General features: G+C 33.6%; 2 protein-coding genes across 2 annotated transcripts; both read right to left on the minus strand.

The window, feature by feature from the left end:
* Nucleotides 1-564: 564 nt before the first annotated feature.
* LOC140984508 (azadirone synthase LFS-like) lies at nucleotides 565-6083 on the minus strand. The gene is made up of 11 exons (XM_073451977.1): nucleotides 5872-6083; nucleotides 4611-4803; nucleotides 3982-4062; nucleotides 3699-3750; nucleotides 3252-3373; nucleotides 2982-3083; nucleotides 2831-2888; nucleotides 2289-2345; nucleotides 2107-2152; nucleotides 1740-1819; nucleotides 565-867 (listed from the first exon to the last, which is right to left on the minus strand). The coding sequence occupies exons 1-11, from the start codon at nucleotides 5947-5949 to the stop codon at nucleotides 804-806; spliced, it is 933 nt and encodes a 310-aa protein (XP_073308078.1). The 5' UTR covers nucleotides 5950-6083; the 3' UTR covers nucleotides 565-803.
* Nucleotides 6084-13985: 7902 nt separating this feature from the next.
* LOC140984509 (azadirone synthase LFS-like) lies at nucleotides 13986-18543 on the minus strand. The gene is made up of 11 exons (XM_073451978.1): nucleotides 18354-18543; nucleotides 17849-18041; nucleotides 17324-17404; nucleotides 17031-17082; nucleotides 16515-16636; nucleotides 16240-16341; nucleotides 16089-16146; nucleotides 15558-15614; nucleotides 15376-15421; nucleotides 14972-15051; nucleotides 13986-14186 (listed from the first exon to the last, which is right to left on the minus strand). Exons 1-11 carry the CDS (start codon nucleotides 18429-18431, stop codon nucleotides 14123-14125), a joined length of 933 nt encoding a protein of 310 aa, XP_073308079.1. The 5' UTR covers nucleotides 18432-18543; the 3' UTR covers nucleotides 13986-14122.
* Nucleotides 18544-20502: the final 1959 nt, after the last annotated feature.

A 20502-nucleotide genomic window follows, 5' to 3' on the forward strand; every position in this document is an offset into this window, starting at 1 on the left:
TGTTGATATCGTAAAATCCGATTAGCGGCGCCTAGTCCCCTCCTAGGCGCTAGGCGCTCGCCCGACTAACGCCTAGCGAATTTTATAACCTTGGTTTAAACATATTGTATATGCAAAAATTAACGAAACATAATTATTCGAGACGATAGCTATTTTTATTTGGGTTTGAAATTGAAAGGATACATCAAAATTTAATTTCGATTGAAAATTAAATAAATAAAAAAAATTTCATTTAAATTTGTAATATATTTGGCTATTTTTTTTTGGAAAATATCGGAGTTATTTATGACTTTTTTTTTAATTTTTTAACTAACATATAAAAATTAGTTATTTTAGAGATTTAACATTTAAATTAATATTTTTTATGACGTGAGAATCCGTGGTCCCTGCCGTGTGCAATAGGTAAATCTCAGACTAATACAATACCTTGTAAATCACGTTAACCAGATAAATCGTACTGGAAAAATCTTGTACAATAAGTTCGCCGACAAAGTGTAACAATTAATTGATTATATGATAGACAATACTTAATATTTCAGTTTAAGTATTTAAAATAAAAAAAAATCACAAAATTTAGAATCTATTAATTTGAACACATAAATACTATCAACTTTAAAAACACAAACACAAACATATTTTCTAAGAAAACGAACGTTGAAGCCGCATTCATATACACATTATCAAACACAATTACTACAAATTTTTCAATACCTTTCAAAATATACCATGGAATTATTGAGACTTTGGAAGGAAACATTAGGCCAGAAGCCCCCAAATATGACGGGATCGATCAAATATGAATCTTATGACCCATATGTAACCTTAAAACGCTCCTCCAGGTAGTCGCCAGCACGAATAGGAGGAAATCTGTAGATTGAGAAAATGTTACCTTAGTCTTCAACAATCAACCAGCTCGGTGATAAATTAGATTGTTCATACTCCTGTCCTAAGTTCAAGTCCCATGGGAACCTAAAATCTTGCCTGCGCAATCCTACAACGTAAGAAATGTGGCCAAATAATTTGCTTCTAGGCGAGCTGTTGTTTTTTCCCGCGCTCAAGTGTGGGTTTCAAGTCACATCTGATGCATGAAAGTGTTGAAACGTAGACGTAACAACATCTCAAGCAGGTAAACTATAGTTTTGGGTTCGATTGACGCCTAATGCACACACGTGTTACTATAGAAAATAACCTCTCAGCCCCTTCAGAGCATATGCTCATTACATTATTTTCGACACTTTTTATAGTGAATGTTCTAGTGTTGGTCACAGACAAGGATCATTACTGCACTCATAAGCTATGCTCTTCAGCAAGTTTAAAAGTTAAAAGTCAATTAGCATGAAAAAGACTCATCCCCAGGTTTCTTATTATAGCTCATTCATGGGAATTTTCAAAGCAAACTTCCAAATGGCCTAATGAACAAGGAATCAAAGCAGGTGTGGACATCCTTTTCAAGTAATTTCTAAAGCAAACAAATAACAAAACATACTTGGATGACAAATTAAACATATGAAAGCAAATGATTTATACAAATATACTCGAAATTAGACTAGCCGTGGAAAAATTAAAGACTTAGATCTCGGTTCTGGGTCGAGTTATGGCCAGTGAGTCAGGTTAGTGAAAAAAATGATCCAGCCAAAGAGAGAGGCCGGGGGTGATAAAAACTAAATACGAACACCTGGTTTTGGATAATATTTTTTCATTATTGGGCAGCCAAGGATACTTAGCATGCTTGTCTATACCTTGGAGGAGCTGATTCATTGCAGCAACTCTTTAAGCATTCCACCACACAATCGGGATTTGGATCAAAAAAGAAAGCCACCTAATCCAATATAAAAGTTGGCAGATAAATTTGTTTGCGAGAAAGATAACATAAGACTATGAAAAACAAGTTCAGTTGGAATCCCCCAAAAATTACTGACAAACGATGGTGCAGAGTATGCTACAGACGGTTGATTGTCAGTCAAGATAGAAGTTAATGGTTATCTGATGGGATCTTTGAAGGGTAAATAAAACCAACTTCAACCGATTACCGACTCAAGTCTAGAAATAAGATTTGCAATATGTAAAATCATATAAATCAAAGATGACGGTTGAAAAACTAAATACCGAATATCGCTCTTGACCAGTTGGCATTACTTGATGCAAGGTCGACCTGCACAATATGGCAGCGCAGAGAAAGAACAATGGAAAGAGGTCTTTTTGATAGATAAGTATGAAAACTGCTAGACCAAATATCCAATGGAAATTAATGAATGTCATATGGGGAAGAAGTTTAAGAGAATAACTACCGAAACAGACAATTTGTCCACCTCTCCATCATGTCACCAATGTTAACAATGAAAGTCCTGCAGTTCAAATTTCGAAACAATAACCAAGTACGATGAAGTTTTCACTCTACAGTTGCAAAATATAAAGAAACTAATACCATGTTTCATCATAATAATCAAAGCAACAACAATTTACATCTAGCATTAAAGTGTTTTAATGTCAATTTATTTGGGATTCAAGTGTCAAAATCATCATGTGCAATAGTTTCGTTTAGCTTACTTCGTTGGAGTAATATCAAAACGAACTCCTTTCTGACAAAATTTGGTTCTAACAATCTTTCTAGTCATTACATACCCTATTTGACTACTTTCATTTGAGAGGATAAGGAAAAGGGTTTTCTTTCCATTGAGCTAAGCTAAAACAATGATATTATGAAAAGTTAGATATCACTTGTGATCCAATTTATTTTCTATTATGAAAAGTTAGATAAGTATGCCACAGAAGAATTGCATGCATGAAGGTGTTATTCATCAATAAAAAGAAGCTAGAACAGTGAACCAACCCGGGGACATGATGCACATTTTCCCACACTCGAGGCTCCTTGAATTTTTCTTTGCAAATCTGCCAGCATCAAATTAGCTAGTTAACACATTGAACATCCACTACTGCACAAAAAGAAACAGCCGCATAATTAAAGGAGCAAGTCAAACATTCCTGAAGTCCACGTATACCATCTGTTGCCAAAAGAGTTATCATGCCATAATCTGAATGAGCAGAAGCACCATATATTTCTTCATCAGATGATCCTAACTCGCCTGTCAACCAGATAGTAAAGAATAAAAAACCTGCTTCATATTTAGTCGCCCTGGAAAATTAATAACATTAGGGCAACTACCTCAACTGCTATTCAAAGCAATAATTTCGCAAAGTAATGCTACCTAAAAGTTTAGCCCAAAATCATATATGGAATTCTTATATCAAACCTGGATAACGTAACAAGCGAAGAAAACCATTTGGTGGATTAAATGCCCCCACATCATAGAAGAAGTTTTTGTCTAAGTTCAGTGCCATAGCAAATAATTTGAGGAGCCTTTTCCCAGCATTCCTAACTCAGAGAATCCAGAAAGAGCCATGTCAATGAAATCTAGTATGCCCCATAAAAAATTTACCAATGCTGCATCTAAAGTCAGATCAGAAAAGTTAATATATGCAATAGCCAGCAACTTTACATGCATCTCCAGCTCATGAGATTTGACAACAATGCAATTAAACTCAAGAACCATGTCTTGGAATGCAGTTATACAAAAAAATTTAATTGGGCAGCAAGCTACACAACGCAGAACATGTTCATGTCCATTTCAAAATTGCAGACATGGTGTTCTCAAGTACGAAGATCCATTATACAATAATAATGATGGGACAACACTTACATGACCTGTTCATAATAGTCTTCCATGATAGACCTCCAGCCTGGCAAAACCTCTGGAGATCCCAATAAACAATTATGGTCATAACTGGTTCTATATCATCCCCCATTGCGGAAGAAAACAACAAAAATAATTGGATTTTCGTGAAACTGGAAAATGCATACAAGGAAAAGACAGCAAACAATGGGTCTTTCAAAATAAACGATTATTCAGTTGAGGGGATAAAGGTTTAAATGATTGAATTTCAAGAAAACCAGAGATGATGGACAAAAAAAATAGCAAATACCATCTGATGGCCACTGGTTCAGGTTCCCATGAGATGGTGTATCTTCAAGAGGACCAATGTAGAAACTTTCTTTTGAGTCACCTGCACAATTATAGGAGTAGAGAGTAGTAGAGAGTCAGTCCAGAGCTTAATAAAACTGTCCACTGTCATATAGTTCTACACAAAAGGTATCAAAGTCCCTAGCACCTTCTCTAACTTGCAGAAGCACCAAATTATCAAATGAAAACAGCACTTGTGATTACCATTTTAAAATGCATCCCCAGACTAACAGTACCTAACACAACAACAAAAATCAATTGGATAAAAGATATCTCTTTACTATCCAAACGAATTGTTTAGATTTTCATGGTTTTCTTCAATTGATCTCAGATTCATTTTATTTGGAACACCATCCTGCTCAATCTTAGTTGGCTGTACTTGGAAGTAAATTGAAGGATTTTCTCAAAGAAAAGTACGAGTGGGTGTTATAGCATATATAACGGGTATCAAGAGAAGTTTTATGGATGAGGTATCGCACATAAAAAGCACAAAAACAAATGTAATCCTGATAGCACAAGACTCCACGGCTTCACCTCTCTTTAGGGTCCATTAAAACAAACGTAAGATAGTAGATTCATTAGCATCAAAACCTCTTGAACTGGCAGAAGGGTCCAGCTTTTCAGCGTAGAGTGGCGTGTAACCTCTATAGTTCTTGTAAGCCAGTTTCATCTTCTCTTCAAGGCAAAGGGAAAAAAACATTTTGTTTCCTTCGAGCACTTTCTGCAACAAGGATTCCTCGACACCATGATTTATAAGGTAAAAGAAACCGTATTCCATGCATGCCTGTATCAGCATTCATGGCATGAGAAGGTATTAATAAAAATTCAAGTGGCAAACACAAAAATCTAGCATCTATAGTATAGTCAATAGGTCATCTAACCACTTTATGATTTTCATATTCTTTTTTCAAGAAAAAAATACAGTAGCACATGCTTCTTTTATGCGGCAAAAAAAAAACTGAAATTTTTTTCTAGTTTTCCATTTCCTTCTAAATTGTTTTTTGCTCCACATAATTTGTGTAACCATAGAGAGCGTGGAAAATGTAAAAAAAAAATATATATATACTAATTGATACGTGTAAACTTACAGGCTACATACTAGAGGCTGTAACATTTACGAAGGCAGCAGAAGAAACAAAATCTATTAAGTAGCAATCAAAATTATAGCATAGCATCAAAACCATGTCTAAATGTACAAAGTAGGGAGAAAAAGCATTACATCATGAGAACATACGGTAAAAGAAATATTTCTATTAATTTGATACTCCCACATAATAAGATCTCCGTGGCTTTCATTCTTGACTTAGCAATTGAGATTTTCAACACCAATCGTGGCGCCTGCAACCATACCAAGGTCTTAGCTCTTAGGTAATGGTAGAGATTTTCAATGCAAACCTATGGGTCTTCGGGTTCCATTCCATTTATTTGTTTCAGGTTTCATCACTTGTGAGCGGGTTCATATAAAAAAAACATAATATTGATAAAAAATTACTCATGCTCTCCCCATCAACTAAGTTCATGAGGCTATTCCCAAGTTTCAACTTTCCATGTTACAAGAATCTTATTCTGAATCATCAAAAGTCAAAATTTTCTTTTCTCAAAGCATTATGCCATCCACTGTCCACACAGAAGCCAAAAAAGAAGAAGAAATTTTAAGGAAGTGAAATACAAGAACAATTGACCATCATAACATACTGATATCAAGATCAATTAGAGAGCTCCGGAAAGTGCTATATCACATCAGTTGCACAGCTAAGAAATTATTGTAATTTGAATCTCACCCAAACTCGCAGTAATCATAAAAAATTGTCACAAAAAAAAAAAAAAGTTGAAACACACTGGAATTAAAGACCTCTCGAATGGAACGAGCTGAGGCGTTGCAGTCGGAACAAGCGAGGTCGATAATCGGAAGCTCAACAGCGTCCGCCATTTCCCCCTTCAATTAGATACCAAACACAGCGTAAGATACCAAATGAACATATTTTATACAAGTGATGATGCAGACGCATGCCCCCTAATGAAATGGAAACTTGCTTAAAAGTCAGCAGTCCAAGTATAGAATATAATATTTGGTACCAACAAAAAGTATATACACTGGCAGGCTGGCCCCCTCAAGATGGTAGGTAGACTTGGATCCGAATTTGAACCGACCTGTGATAGTTAACCAGGACAACGAGTTTGATTGGGAACCGTGATTGGGAACGTGATAAGAACGTCCTGTTATGGTTTACATGTTGAAAACTCGTCAACCTGTAGGGTTGGACAGGTTCGACTCGACGAGTCAGTTATTTTTAATTTTTTTTTATATTTTGAATCAACATAAACAATCAATGGATCAAGTAATCGTTGGAGATTAATGGTCTCAATTTAGTGACCGTTTGTTAACCCATCGGGCTGGTTTTGATAGTTTTTATTATTATTATTCTTTGAAATCAACGGCCACGATGACATGGACGTTGTGCAACGGTCGACCCGTCGGTTCAACCTAGATCGACGGATTAACCGTTGAAAAAAAATTTTGTCTGATTTTCTCCCTAAAAATATTCTCACCCCTTCATTTTTTTACACAAACTTATCTCAATTTTAATATCTATTTATCAATTTTTTCTTGATTATCAAAATATCAAGTAATGATTATTAATTTATCGTCGTTTGTTGATTTATTTTCATAATTACTTCAATTTCATATTTATACATATGACCAGAGCCCGGATCAAGTCGTAAGGGTGGTAAAGGAAAGGGAGAGGGCATCATGCCACCCCGAGTTCGAGCATTGCGATTTTGCTTCATTCAATGTCAACAGTTATGATTTTGATTTTTCTGACGAGGAACATCAAGAACGAGAACAAAAGGTTCAACAAACATATCATCATCAAAGTCAAGAAAATATGAGCAATCCGACAACGCCTAAAAGTAAAACTCGGGGGTGCCTCTTCGGAAATCAGATATCTTAACCGAACATTTCAAAAAGATGACACTTTTCTCCGGTTAGTTTCAAGCCAAACGCAAAATATTGTTCAAAAAGTTGCAAATTTCAACAAGGAGATGGTTATGAAATTTTAATGAATGTCGAGAAAAATCATCGGGGTGTAAATCGGTATTGATCGTTCTCATTCGGCATCCTCTTCTCAATCAAGTAGCGATTCTCAACTTTTTAAATTTTTCGAAGCTAAATTTAGATAAGGAACAAAGAAATTTTGTACAGTTGAACAATTTTATTATATTTAGTGATAAATTAATTTTTTACAATTTGCTTTTTACAAGTGCAAATCCTTCTATTAGATGTATCCCATGCAATACACTCAAATATATACTTAAAAAATTGTTTGTTGAACAAAAAAAGAATTAATTAAAGAATTTGCAAATTTAAATAATAAAGTTTCTTTTTTTCGGATATTTAGACTGATCACTGGCAAAATTGTTCATATATAAGTATTACATGTCATTGGATTGATAGTTTTTGGAACATTAAAAAAATTTCTTGTATATAGATGTTTTAATGAACCACACAAGACACAAAATATTTCTCAACTCATATTTTTTTTAGAAGAATATGGTCCAACTTCTCAATTTTTTTCAATTTCTTTTCATAATGGTAGTAAAAATACTTTTAGTATTAGTAATCTAATTCAATTATGTAAATAATAACTAGGTGGTAAATTTTTTCGTATTAGGTGCACATATCATATTTTAAATTTGTGTGTTTAGGATGAACTAAAATATTTAGAATCACATATTCATCCAATTAGGACCGCAATTCATTATCTATGGACACATCTCCAATTTACGAAATAATTAGGCAAATTTCGCACAATAAATAGTATAAGGCCTAAACATTTTGCACGAGACGTTCCAACCCGTTGAATTCAACATATAAATTGTTATTATCGTCTTTTGAATATAAATATTTATTATGTATATTTTGTATCAACATTTTCAAATTCGTGATATTTATTTGTTTTTAAATCAATGGAACATATGAATTAATATGTGTGAAATTTTAAAACAATTTAATGATCTAGTGATCAATTATCCGATATTTATTATCATACTTCTAATTTAGTTTCAACACGTTGTTGCAACATTACATGTATTTTTAGTGAACATATTAAATCTAGTGATAATACTTTAGTTCAATGTATTTATGCCATGACAACAAAATTGGAAAAAATTTTTTAAAAAAATTCATGAAATATTTTTATGTGGTTTTTTTTTTTTTTGCATTATAGACTTAAATTAGACAAATTACAAGAAATGTTAACATTATATTATGATTCTTTAGATACTATTACGGAAATGATTCCATATATCTCATTGATTTTATTTAATATTAAAATTCATGTATATTATATTTATTCATTGAATATAAACCTAAATATTGTGGAAAAATTATTTCACATGAATCACAATCTACTACCACCTGTAATATCGCTTCAAAACTTACTAAAACACAACTTTTATTAAGGGAACAGACGAAACTTCCACAAAAATCCTCAAGTTCTAATCAAAAAATTGAGAATTATTTTACCACTTCTTTTATTTTAGCGATGCAGATGAGGAAACTTTCAACATATTACGATGATGGTCGCAAAAAACACTAGTATATCCAACTTTGTCAATGATGACAAAAGAAATTCTAGATTGTCCCATTTCAACTACTACAGTGGAGCAAGCTTTTAGTATGTGGGAAAATACATTGGATGAGAGAGATTTTAACTTAAGGCCGAAAAATTTGGAAGCCCAATATTTGCTTAATGATTGGTCAAAAGCCAAAAATCGAAGACAACATATTAAAATTAACAAAGAAGACCAAGATGAAACTGAGAGAACATCTGGAATAACGATACATGCTAAATGAGCGGTTGAGCAATGTCACCCCTAAAAGTAAAAGAACTACGTGAGCTTTGATTCATCTACATCAAAAAAAGGTTACATAGGTATCTTATATAGTTATACTATATAGTTATAACTATATAAGTGCAAGCCTTATTTTTGTATTTTAAATATTTATTTAAATAATAAAGTTTTTTTAGAAAAAGGTCGAATCGAACCCGGAACCGATGGTCAATCTGACCCAGAACGAACCACCATTCCACGACCTGGGCTGTAACTCGCTTCGAGCAGGCTGGTCAAGGGTCAGGATTTGTCCGTCTCGGATGGAACCCGGCCAGTGGCCAAGTCTGATGTCGGGTCGGTAGAGACACCAACCTTGATATCAATAAAAACTTTTTTTAAAACATACATCGATCTTAATATCAATAAATTTTTTTTAAAAAAAACACATAAGGAAGAGACGGAGTCAGAATCATGGTTAAGTATAACAATATACTATAATTAATAAAGTAAAACAAGGACATCAGTTAATCGATTACAAACAATAATGTGTCTTAAACCTCTAGCACAAGCTACACAAGGTTAGAAGCACATGTTAGTCGATGGAAAATACCAGAAAAATTACGAAGAACAACTCGTTCAAAATCCGCAATGAAGACAAAATCCAATAGAAATTATAAACTCTACAGTTGAAAAAAACACATGAACTCTTTCCTGATTTGAAAAAAGGCACAAAATTTAAACACAATTGAATGATCGATGAACATAGAAGAAAAATACGAACCTAAAATTTGGTGAAATTCTAGATTTTGTGGAGAGTATAAAATATGAAATAGTTAGTAATATGAATTAGAATGATTGTTAATCAAAGCGCATGAAGTCTGTGACTAGTGAGGAAAAAGCATCATATACAAGATTATAGTCTGTCTATTAATAATTGGATGTAAAACTTTAAAGATTTGAGCCTAATATTTTGATGTAAAAATTATTAAGGAAAAAATGATGTTTTTTTTTGCGCTGATTGTGGGCTGGTAGGCATTAGTATTAGCTGAAAAAAATTTAAAAATTTGGGTCTAAAATTATAATATATGTATATATATACATATGTATTTTTTTGGGTCTTGTGAGGGCAGCTAGCTCCTCGCATGTCATAATCTCGATTTCAATCATTTTCAATTAAGAATTTTTAATATTTTTATTATTATTTTTTTTTATAATTATATGTTCCTGACCATTTAAAGTCCAACCAACTCCCGTAACTTATATTTTCAGATTAAACATCTTCGATAATACATTATCTTCTTTATTCAGTTAATTCATAATGGTAGCTTGAATTATGTCGAATGTTTTTCACTCACAAACGCACGATTATCAAGTTTTAATATATGATGAGTATAATATCGTTCCCACGAAGATTGAAAATTTATATTCACACTAAGTATTGCAAATAAAATGATTTCAACTTTATTTAGAAAATCAAGACGAATAATTCAACAAATTAAATAATACAAAATTTCAAGGATGATTTTGGATACACGATCTTAGACGGGTTTTACATAAAAGCTTACACTTAATTTTTTTCATATAAATCATATTAATTGACAATATTACCTATTCCAATTTATAAGCCAACAACTCTCAAGTGTTATTTACTGTCTCTCCCGAGTGTCGAGTAAATTTTATTATTCTAGTGCCAATATCGATATCCCTATCAGACATCAAACAGAAAATTAATTTAATCAAGTTCTATAATTCTCTTTCAACGACCTCAAAGGTACTTGTAGGCCTCCCGAACTCTACAAAAATCATACGTTATGTCTTCCTATGGTTCTATTCAAAATCCCCGCCCGTTAAAATAAATATAACAATTCAATTAATGATAAGTTAATTGAACACAAACAATTCAAGAAACGACAAATAAATTGCAAGAACAAATAATAACAGACAAACTAATATTCAAAATGTAGAATTCAAACCAAGTTACGTCAATCTCTCGAAACAACCAATAATTTTATGATGAAATAATTAAACACATAGACATATTAAAAAATATCATAAAAAATCAAGGAAAATAAATAAAATCAAAAAGTAAAGTTGATTCTCCGTCCCAGATGAATTTCCTTTGTCTTATGATTCAACTCTCTCCTTTTTGTTAGCTCCCATGTCTCATATTCGTGTCTCAAGCCTCCTTGAATTCATAGTTGTGTGGTGTTTGTTTGGGAGTTGTGTTGTTGGGCGTTCTAGGTGCAATAATAATGAAAAGTTCACTTTCAATCTGATGATATCTCTTTTTAAAATCTTTCGAGACTTTTTTTTGATGTGTTGAAAATTGCAGAGTTGTATTCACGCAGGACTCTCAACACTGAGTGAGTGGCGCTTGGGCCCCTCTTATGCACTATCTGGGTTATTGCTGCACACTTCTGATGTTAAGGCTCCGAGCATTTGGTGCTAAGGCGCCTGTTGCTCGTCATTCGGGTTCCACATCTGCACGTAATGAGTGCCGAAGCGCCAATGCAGGCGTTTGGGCACCAACTCTTTTCATCCTCAGAGCTTAGGCGACATGAGCGCAGAAGCGCCGCATGCTCGGCATTTCTCCTTTTTTCTATTGACAGGCGCTTAGGCGCCAGGTCTTAGGTGCTTGGGCGCCTGCTACTCGATCCCTCCACGGTTTTGATGCTTGCAAACACCTTCAAGCTCTTCCGATCCTTATCTTTTCAGTCTTTTCCTCCTCCTAAACATCCCAACAACATCTTTTAATTGCTTTTGTCCTGTAGACACAAAACTAGACAATAAAAAAAAACATAATACTGCTCCAAACTGACATAATTTGAGAAATTTCTAACACAAATTAAGATCAAACCCCAAAAACTTTAACTTTGCTAATCCAAGAAAAACAAATCAAAGACGAACAAAAAACAAGACCAACCTAGTAACAAAGAAGATAATATGAACAACAAACTATAAGTCGTGAAATTGGCATAAGAGATAAACATTCAGTCAACTATATTTCATGACAACTATAGAGTTCACGTGTGTGTGATTTGGAAATCTCATTCAAATTTCCAAATACTCAGATATATTTATATACTATGTTTACTTCAAAAACTCGTGAACCCATCAACTCGAGTTTGAAGACACTATCTTCCAAAATAAAAATAATTCACTTGTAAAGATCAAAATGATTTTTTAGGATAAACATTTGGTTCAAGGGGAAATTGGTGAAAAATCCCCAATCAAAATATTTCTTTGGGTTCACTTCCTACCCATAAAATTGTGGTACTATGTCATACAAAATGTGGTACACTTCATGTGGAAATGTGGTACTAAAAAAGTACCCAAGGACTGAACACAAAAAAAATCGACTGCTGGGGACTGAAGACCAATTTCCCGTTGGTTCAATATATATTCCTTAAAAAAGTGCCAATGTGTAAATATGTGTCACGAGATGAGCATGTGTAAATGATCAACTTCTATATACGTCGACAATTTTTTCAAGTTTCCATAGACTTGTGACTCGATCAATATGTCTTGTAAGCTTGTAAAATTAGAGTTCCGCTCATGAATACAATAAAGGCAGAGTATTCAAAGAGGTGAGAAAATAAGTGATATAGTTATTTAGGCACTTTCTCCATCTTTAACACTCTATCTTTTATTGACTTTTCATCATTACTCAACATCAATTATTTCTCTTTTCCGTCACCACTTCTTTATCAAACTTCTTCCTCATCTTTTCTTTCAAACCCCATGGGTTTTCTTAACTCCTTCATCTTTCTTATAATATTTTCTCTTTTTCAACACCTAGGAGTTATTGAACATTTTTTAAGCACTAAGAGAGATTATCTCTCTCAATAATTAGGTAGGAATTAATGCGTAAGCTCAAATATTTGGTAGTCAATATGCGTTGTTTCGAATAAACATAAATGAGGGCTAATTGTGTACATTTGACCCACTGCATTTGATTTTTCATTAAGCTCAAAATGAGATACTAGGAAAATTATGATGCATTACGTAGGCTCGAAAGGCTCAAACGATCAAAAAATTTGCCTAAATCATTCCTAAGTCAGTTTTTATCCATATTTCTCCTTGAAAAGTACTAAACCAAGTTCTATACTACTTTTAATCCACAAACCAACTTATATAGAATGATCATGTGAATTTAAACAAATTAATGGTTTTCAAGAAAAACAAGAATTTACACATCTCGTCATTTGTTTTATATAATTAGGCTCAAGGGGCTTCAATTGATAACATATAGCAATAAAAACCAGCCCAAAAAAAACTAATACGAATAAATGTCTAAATCACTTGTTTGCATGCAAAAGTTAATTTCAAACTCAATTGACTATGAACTAAATTTTAGAATTCAATTATTTATCCCATGTCACAAAGAACACAAGTCTTCTCTAAGAATATGTCTCAGATCATGGCAACAATGCATATAAAGATGTGAAGTCAAAAGCCATTATAACATTCACATAGACTCAATAAATTGGTTTTAAAAGATTTTCTCGCTACATAATCATCATTGGCCACAATATTACTTCTTTTCCACTACTCTGACTACCAAAAAACTAAATTTTTTTATATACGAAAAATAAACAAATAAAACTGACTACTTGTAGGAATCACTGGACACCACTGTATCATCATGCAATCATCAACAAATCCCAAAAAAAAAAAAAACTTTTAAAATAATAAAAAAACAGATGATTTGAATCCTTGGGTATAGCCTTCTTTCCCTCTTTTTTTCTCTCTTTCAGCGCATATGGAATAGATGATGTATGATTTGAATCCTTAATGATTTTTTTGTTCAATTTTTTTAACTAACCTATAAAAAGTAGTTATTCTAGAGATTTAACAATTAAATTATTATTTTTTATGACGTGAGAATCAGTTATCACTGCCGTGTGCAATAGGTAAATCTCAGACTAACACAATAGCTTGTAAATCACGTTAAACAGACAAACTGCACTGGACAAATCTTGTGCAATAAGTTCGACCGACGAAGTGTTTAACAATTAATTGATAGTATGGATAGATAATACTTAATATTTCAGTTTAAGTAATTAAAATTAAAAAAATTACAAAATTTAGAATCTATTAATTTGAACATAAATACTATCAACTTTAAAAACACAAACACGAACATAACACAATTACTACAAATTTTTCAATACCTTTCAAAATATACCATGGAAATATTGAAACTCTGGAACGAAACATTATGCCAGAAGCCCTCAAATGCGACGGGATCAATCAAAATATGAGTCCTACGATCCATATGTAACCTTAAAACGCTCCTCCAGGTAGTCGCCAGCGCGAATAGGAGGAAATCTGTAGATCGAGAAAATGTTACCTTAGTCTAAGAGTCCCACGGGAACCTAAAATCTTGCCTGGACAATCCTACAACGTAAGAAATGTGGCCAAATAATTTGCGCGCTCAAGTGGGTTTCAAGTCACATCTGATGCATGCAAGTGTTGAAACGTAGACGTAACATCTCAAGCAGGTAAACTATAGTTTTGGGTTCGATTGACGCTTAATGCACACACGTGTTACTATAGAAAATAACCTCTTAGCCCCTTCAGAGCATATGCTCATTACATTATTTTTGACACTTCTTATACTGAATGTTCTAGTGTTGGTCACAGACAAGGATCCTTACTGCACTCATAAGCTATGCTCTTCAGCAAGTTTAAAAGTTAAAAGTCAATTAGCATGAAAAAGACTCATCCCCAGGTTTCTTATTATAGCTCATTCATGGGAATTTTCAAAGCAAACTTCCAAATGGCCTAATGAACAAGGAATCAAAGCAGGTGTGGACATCCTTTTCAAGTAATTTCTAAAGCAAACAAATAACAAAACATACTTGGATGACAAATTAAACATATGAAAGCAAATGATTTATACAAATATACTCGAAATCAGACTAGCCGTGGAAAAATTAAAGACTTAGATCTCGGTTTTGGGTCGAGTTATGGCCAGTGAGATAGGTTAGTGAAAAAAATGATCCAGCCAAAGAGAGAGGCCGGGGGTGATAAAAACTAAATATGAACACCTGGTTTGAATACTATTTTTTCATTATTGGGCAGCCAAGGATACTTAGCATGCTTGCCTATACCTTGGAGGAGCTGATTCATTGCAGCAACTCTTTAAGCATTCCACCACACAATCGGGATTTGGATCAAAAAAGAAAGCCACCTAATCCAAGATAAAAGTTAGTTTATAAATTTGCTTGCGAGAAAGATAACATAAGAATATGAAAAACAAGTTCTGTTGGAATCCCCAAAAAAAATACTCACAAACGATTGTGTTGAGTATGCTAAAGACGGTTGATTGTCAGTCAAGATAGAAGGTAATGGTTATCTGATGGGATCTTTGAAGGGTAAATAAAACCACCTTCAACCAATTACCAACTCGAGTCTAGGAATAAGATTTGCAATGTTGATTTATTTTTTCAATAAAAATGCGACGATGCTATGTAAAATCATATAAATCAAAGATGACAGTTGAAAAACTAAATACCGAATATCGCTCTTGACCAGTTGGCATTACTTGATGCAAGGTCGACCTGCACAATATGGCAGCACAGAGAAAGAACAATGGAAAGAGGTCTTTTTGATAGATAAGAATGAAAAATGCTAGACCAAATATCCAATGGAAATTAATGAATGTCATATGGGGAAGAAGTTTAAGAGAATAACTACCGAAACAGACAATTTGTCCACCTCTCCATCATGTCACCAATGTTAACAATGAAAGTCCTGCAGTTCGAATTTCGAAACACCAAGTACGATGAAGTTTTCACTCTACAGTTGCAAAATATAAAGAAACTAATACCATGTTTCCTCATAATAATCAAAGCAACAACAATTTCCATCTAGCATTAAAGTGTTTTAATGTCAATTTATTAGGGATTCAAGTGTCAAAATCATCATGTGCAATAGTTTCGTCGTTGGAGTAAAATTAAAACGAACTCCTTTCTGACAAAATTTGGTTCTAACAATCTCTCTAGTCATTACATACCCAATTTGACTATTTTTATTTGAGACTTGAGAGGATAAGGAATTTCTTTCCATTGAGCTAATAAGCTAAAACAATGATATTATGAAAAGTTAGATGTCACTTGTGATCCAATTTATTTTCTGTTATGAAAAGTTAGATAAGTATGCCACAGAAGAATTGCATGCATGAAGGTGTTATTCATCAATAAAAAGAAGCTAGAACAGTGAACCAACCCGGGGACATGATGCACATTTTCCCACACTCGAGGCTCCTTGAATTTTTCTTTGCAAATCTGCCAGCATCAAATTAGCTAGTTAACACATTGAACATCCACTACTGCACAAAAAGTAACAGCCGCAAAATTAAATGAGCAAGTCAAACATTCCTGAAGTCCACCTACGCCATCTGTTGCCAAAAGAGTTATCATGCCATAATCTGAATGAGCAGAAGCACCATATATTTCTTCATCAGATGATCCTAACTCACCTGTCAACCAGATAATAAAGAATAAAGAAACTGCTTCATATTTAGTCGCCCTGGAAAATTAATAACATTAGGGCAACTTACCTCAACTGCTGTTCAAAGCAATAAGTTCGCAGAGCAATGCTACCGGCCTAAAAGTTTAGCCCAAAATCATATATGGAATTTTTATATCAAACCTGGATAACGTATCAAGCGAAGAAGACCATTTGGTGGATTAAATGCTCCCACATCATAGAAGAAGTTTTTGTCTAAGTTCAATGCCATAGCAAATAATTTGAGAAGCCTTTTCCCAGCATTCCTAACCCAGAGAATCCAAAAAGAGTCATGTCAATGAAATCTAGTATGCCCCATAAAAAATTTACCAATGCTGAATCTAAAGTCAGATCAGAAAAGTTAATATATGAAATAGCCAGCAACTTTACATGCACCTCCAGCTCATGAGACTTCATGACAACACCGCAATTAAATTCAAGAACCACGTCTTGGAATGCAGTTATACAAAGCAAATATACATAAAATCTTCTTTTCATTTAAAAATTAATACAGCTGCATCTAATGCTATGTGATAAACTAATAATTGGGCAGCAAGCTACACAACGCGGAACATGTTCATGTCCATTTCAAAATTGCAGACATGTTTTTCTCAAGTATGAAGATCAATTATATAATAATAATGATGGGACAACACTTACATGACCCGTTCATAATAGTCTTCCATGATAGACCTCCAGCCTGGCAAAACCTCTGGAGATCCCAATAAACAATTATGGTCATAACTGGTTCTATATCATCCCCCATTGCGGAAGAAAACAACAAAAATAATTGGAATTTGGTGAAACTGGAAAATGCATACAAAGAAAAGACAGTAAACAGTGGGTCTTTTAAAATAAAGTCATAAATTGATTATTTTAGTTAAGGGGATAAAGGTTTAAATGATTGAATTTCAAGAAAACCAGAGATGATGGACAAAAAAAATAGCAAATACCATCTGATGGCCACTGGTTCAGGTTCCCATGAGATGGTGTATCTTCAAGAGGACCAATGTAGAAACTTTCTTTTGAGTCACCTGCACAATTATAGGAGTAGAGAGTAGTAGAGAGTCAGTCCAGAGCTTAATAAAACTGTCCACTGTCATATCATTCTACACAAAAGGTATCAAAGTCCAACAAAAATCAATTGGATAAAACATATCTATTTACTATCTAAACGAATTGTTTAGATTTTCATGGTTTTCTTCAATTGATCTCAGATTCATTTTATTTGGAACACCATCCTGCTCAATTTTAGTTGGCTGTACTTGGAAGTAAATCGAAGGATTTTCTCAAAAAAAAAGTATGAGTGGGTGTTATAGCATATATAATGGGTATCAAGAGAAGTTTTATGGATGAGGTATCACACATAAAAAGCACAAAAACAAATGCAATCCTGATAGCACAAGACTCCATGGCTTCACCTCTCTTTAGGGTCCATTAAAACAAACGTAAGATAGTAGATTCATAAGCATCAAAACCTCTTGAACTGGCAGAAGGGTCCAGCTTTTCAGCATAGAGTGGCGTGTAACCTCTATAGTTCTTGCGAGCCAGTTTCATCTTCTCTTCAAGGCAAAGGGAAAAAAACATTTTGTTTCCTTCGAGCACTTTCTGCAACAAGGATTCGTTGACACCATGATTTATAAGGTAAAAGAAACCGTATTCCGTGCATGCCTGTATCAGCATTCATGGCATGAGAAGGTATAAATAAAAATTCAAGTGGCAAATACGAAAATCTAGCATCTATAGCATAGTCAATAGGTCATCTAACCACTTTATGATTTTCATATTCTTTTTTCAAGAAAAAAATACAGTAGCACATGCTTCTTCTATGCGGCAAAAAAAAACTGAAATTTTTTTCATGCTTTTCATTTCCTTCTAAATTGTTTTTTGCTCCACATAATTTGAATCTCACCCAAACTCGCAGCAATCATAAAAAATTGTCAAAAAAAAAAAAATTAGTAGAAACACACTGGAATTAAAGACCTTTCGAATGGAACGAGCTGAGGCGTTGCATTCGGAACAAGCGAGGTCAATCATCGGAAGCTCAACAGCGTCCGCCATTTCCCCCTTCAATTAGATACCAAACACAGCGTAAGATACCAAATGAACATATTTTATACAAGTGATGATGCAGACGCATGCCCCCTAATGAAATTGGAAACTTGCTTAAAGTCTGCAGTCCAAGTATACAATATAATATTTGGTACCAACAAAAAGTATATACACTGACCTGACCCGAATTTGAACCGACCTGTGATCAACAATCCAGATAACCAGGACACGGAGTTTGATTGGGAACTGTGATTGGCACCGTTATAAGAAGGTCCAGTTATGGATTACATGTTGAAACCAGTAGGGTTGGACAGGTTCGACCTAGCGAGTCAGTTATTTTTAATTTTTTTTTATTTTGAATCAACAACCACGATCAACTTATCAAGTAGTTGTTGGAGATTAACGGTCTCGATTTAGTGACCGTTTGTCAAACCGGCTGGTCGAGTCGACCGTTTGATTTTTTTTTAATTATTGACTTTGAAATCAACGGTCACGATGACATGACCGTTGTACAATGGTCGATCCGTCGATTCAACCCACACCGGGCGATCAACTGTTGAAATTTTTTTTGTCTGATTTTCTCTTTGTAAATTTTCTCATCCCTTTCATTTTTTTTACACAAACTTCTCTCAATTTTAATCTCTATTTATCAATTCTTTCTTGATTATCAAAATATCAAGTAATGATTATTGATTTATCGTCAGTTGTTGATTTATTTTCATAATTACTTCAATTTCATATTTATGCATATGGTTGGAGCTGGATCAAGTCGTAAGGCGACGCGAAGAAAAATGCGAACCTAAAATTTAGTGAAATTCTAGATTTTGTGGAGAGTATGGAATATGAAATAGTAAGTAATATGAATTAAAATGGTTGTTAATCAAAGCATATGAAGTCCATGACTAGTGAGGAAAAAGCATCATATAAAATTGTAGTTTGTCTATTGGTAACTGCACGTAAAAATTTAAAAATTTGAGCCTGATATTTTGATGTAAAAATTATCAAGGAAAAAAATTGTTTTCTTGGGTTCAGTGTTGGCTGCTAGGCATTAGTATTAGCTGAAAAAAATTTAAAAATTTGGGTCTAAAATTTATAATTAGAGGGCCATGACCATTTAAAGGCCAATCAACTCCCTTAACTTATATTTTCATATTAATAGATTATATTAATATTATCTTCTTTGTTAAGTTAATTCTTAATGGTAGCTTGAATTATGTTGCGTGGTTTTCGATCGCAAACGCACGATTGTCAAGTTTTAATATATGATGATTAAGTGTTGGAAACTAAATTTCGGTGATTTGACAAACTGAACGTTTATTCACTACAAGAAATTCTGCATACGACAACGCACATACGACAAAGGTTTTTCACAAAAACCGTTGTCGTATGTTTTTTAACAACGGTTTTATCGAAAACCGTTGTCTTTTTGGGGTCAAAGACAACGGTTTTTGGGATCAATGACAACGGTTCTATTGAACCAATGTCTTTGAGCGTTTTTTTTGGGTCAACGACAACGGTTCTATGAACTGTTGTCGATTAGCGTGTTTTTTTGGATAATTGACAACGGTTTGAAAAATCCGTTGTCGATTAGCGTGGTTTTTTGACAAACAACAACGGTTTTGGAAAACGTTGCCATATTTAGCGACGGTTTGTAAAAACCGTCGCTACGTTTAAATTAGCGACGGTTTTGAAATAACCGTCGCTAAATTTAGCGACTGTTTTAAAATCGTCGCTAAATTTAGCGACTGTTTTAAAAAAACCCGTCGCATCTTTAAATTTAGCGACGGTTTAAATCCAAACCGTTGCCAAATAAATATATGCGACGGTTTATTATTTACCGTCACCAATAGCGACGGTTTAACCAAAATCCGTCGCAAACGGTCTATAAATATCTCCATTTTCGTTCCATTTTCCTCCACAACACTTAACATTTTTCTCACCACTTCATAACACTTAAAATTTTTCTTTTTTACACGATTTTATTACTTCACAACACTTAAAATTTTTTTCTTTTACATGATTTTAGTTTGGATTATTAGTTTCTTTTAGATTTATTAAATTATTAAAAGTAATTTTTTTT

Source organism: Primulina huaijiensis, chromosome 9, assembly GCF_012295235.1.
Source record: "Primulina huaijiensis isolate GDHJ02 chromosome 9, ASM1229523v2, whole genome shotgun sequence".
In the NCBI taxonomy this organism is placed as follows: domain Eukaryota; kingdom Viridiplantae; phylum Streptophyta; class Magnoliopsida; order Lamiales; family Gesneriaceae; genus Primulina; species Primulina huaijiensis.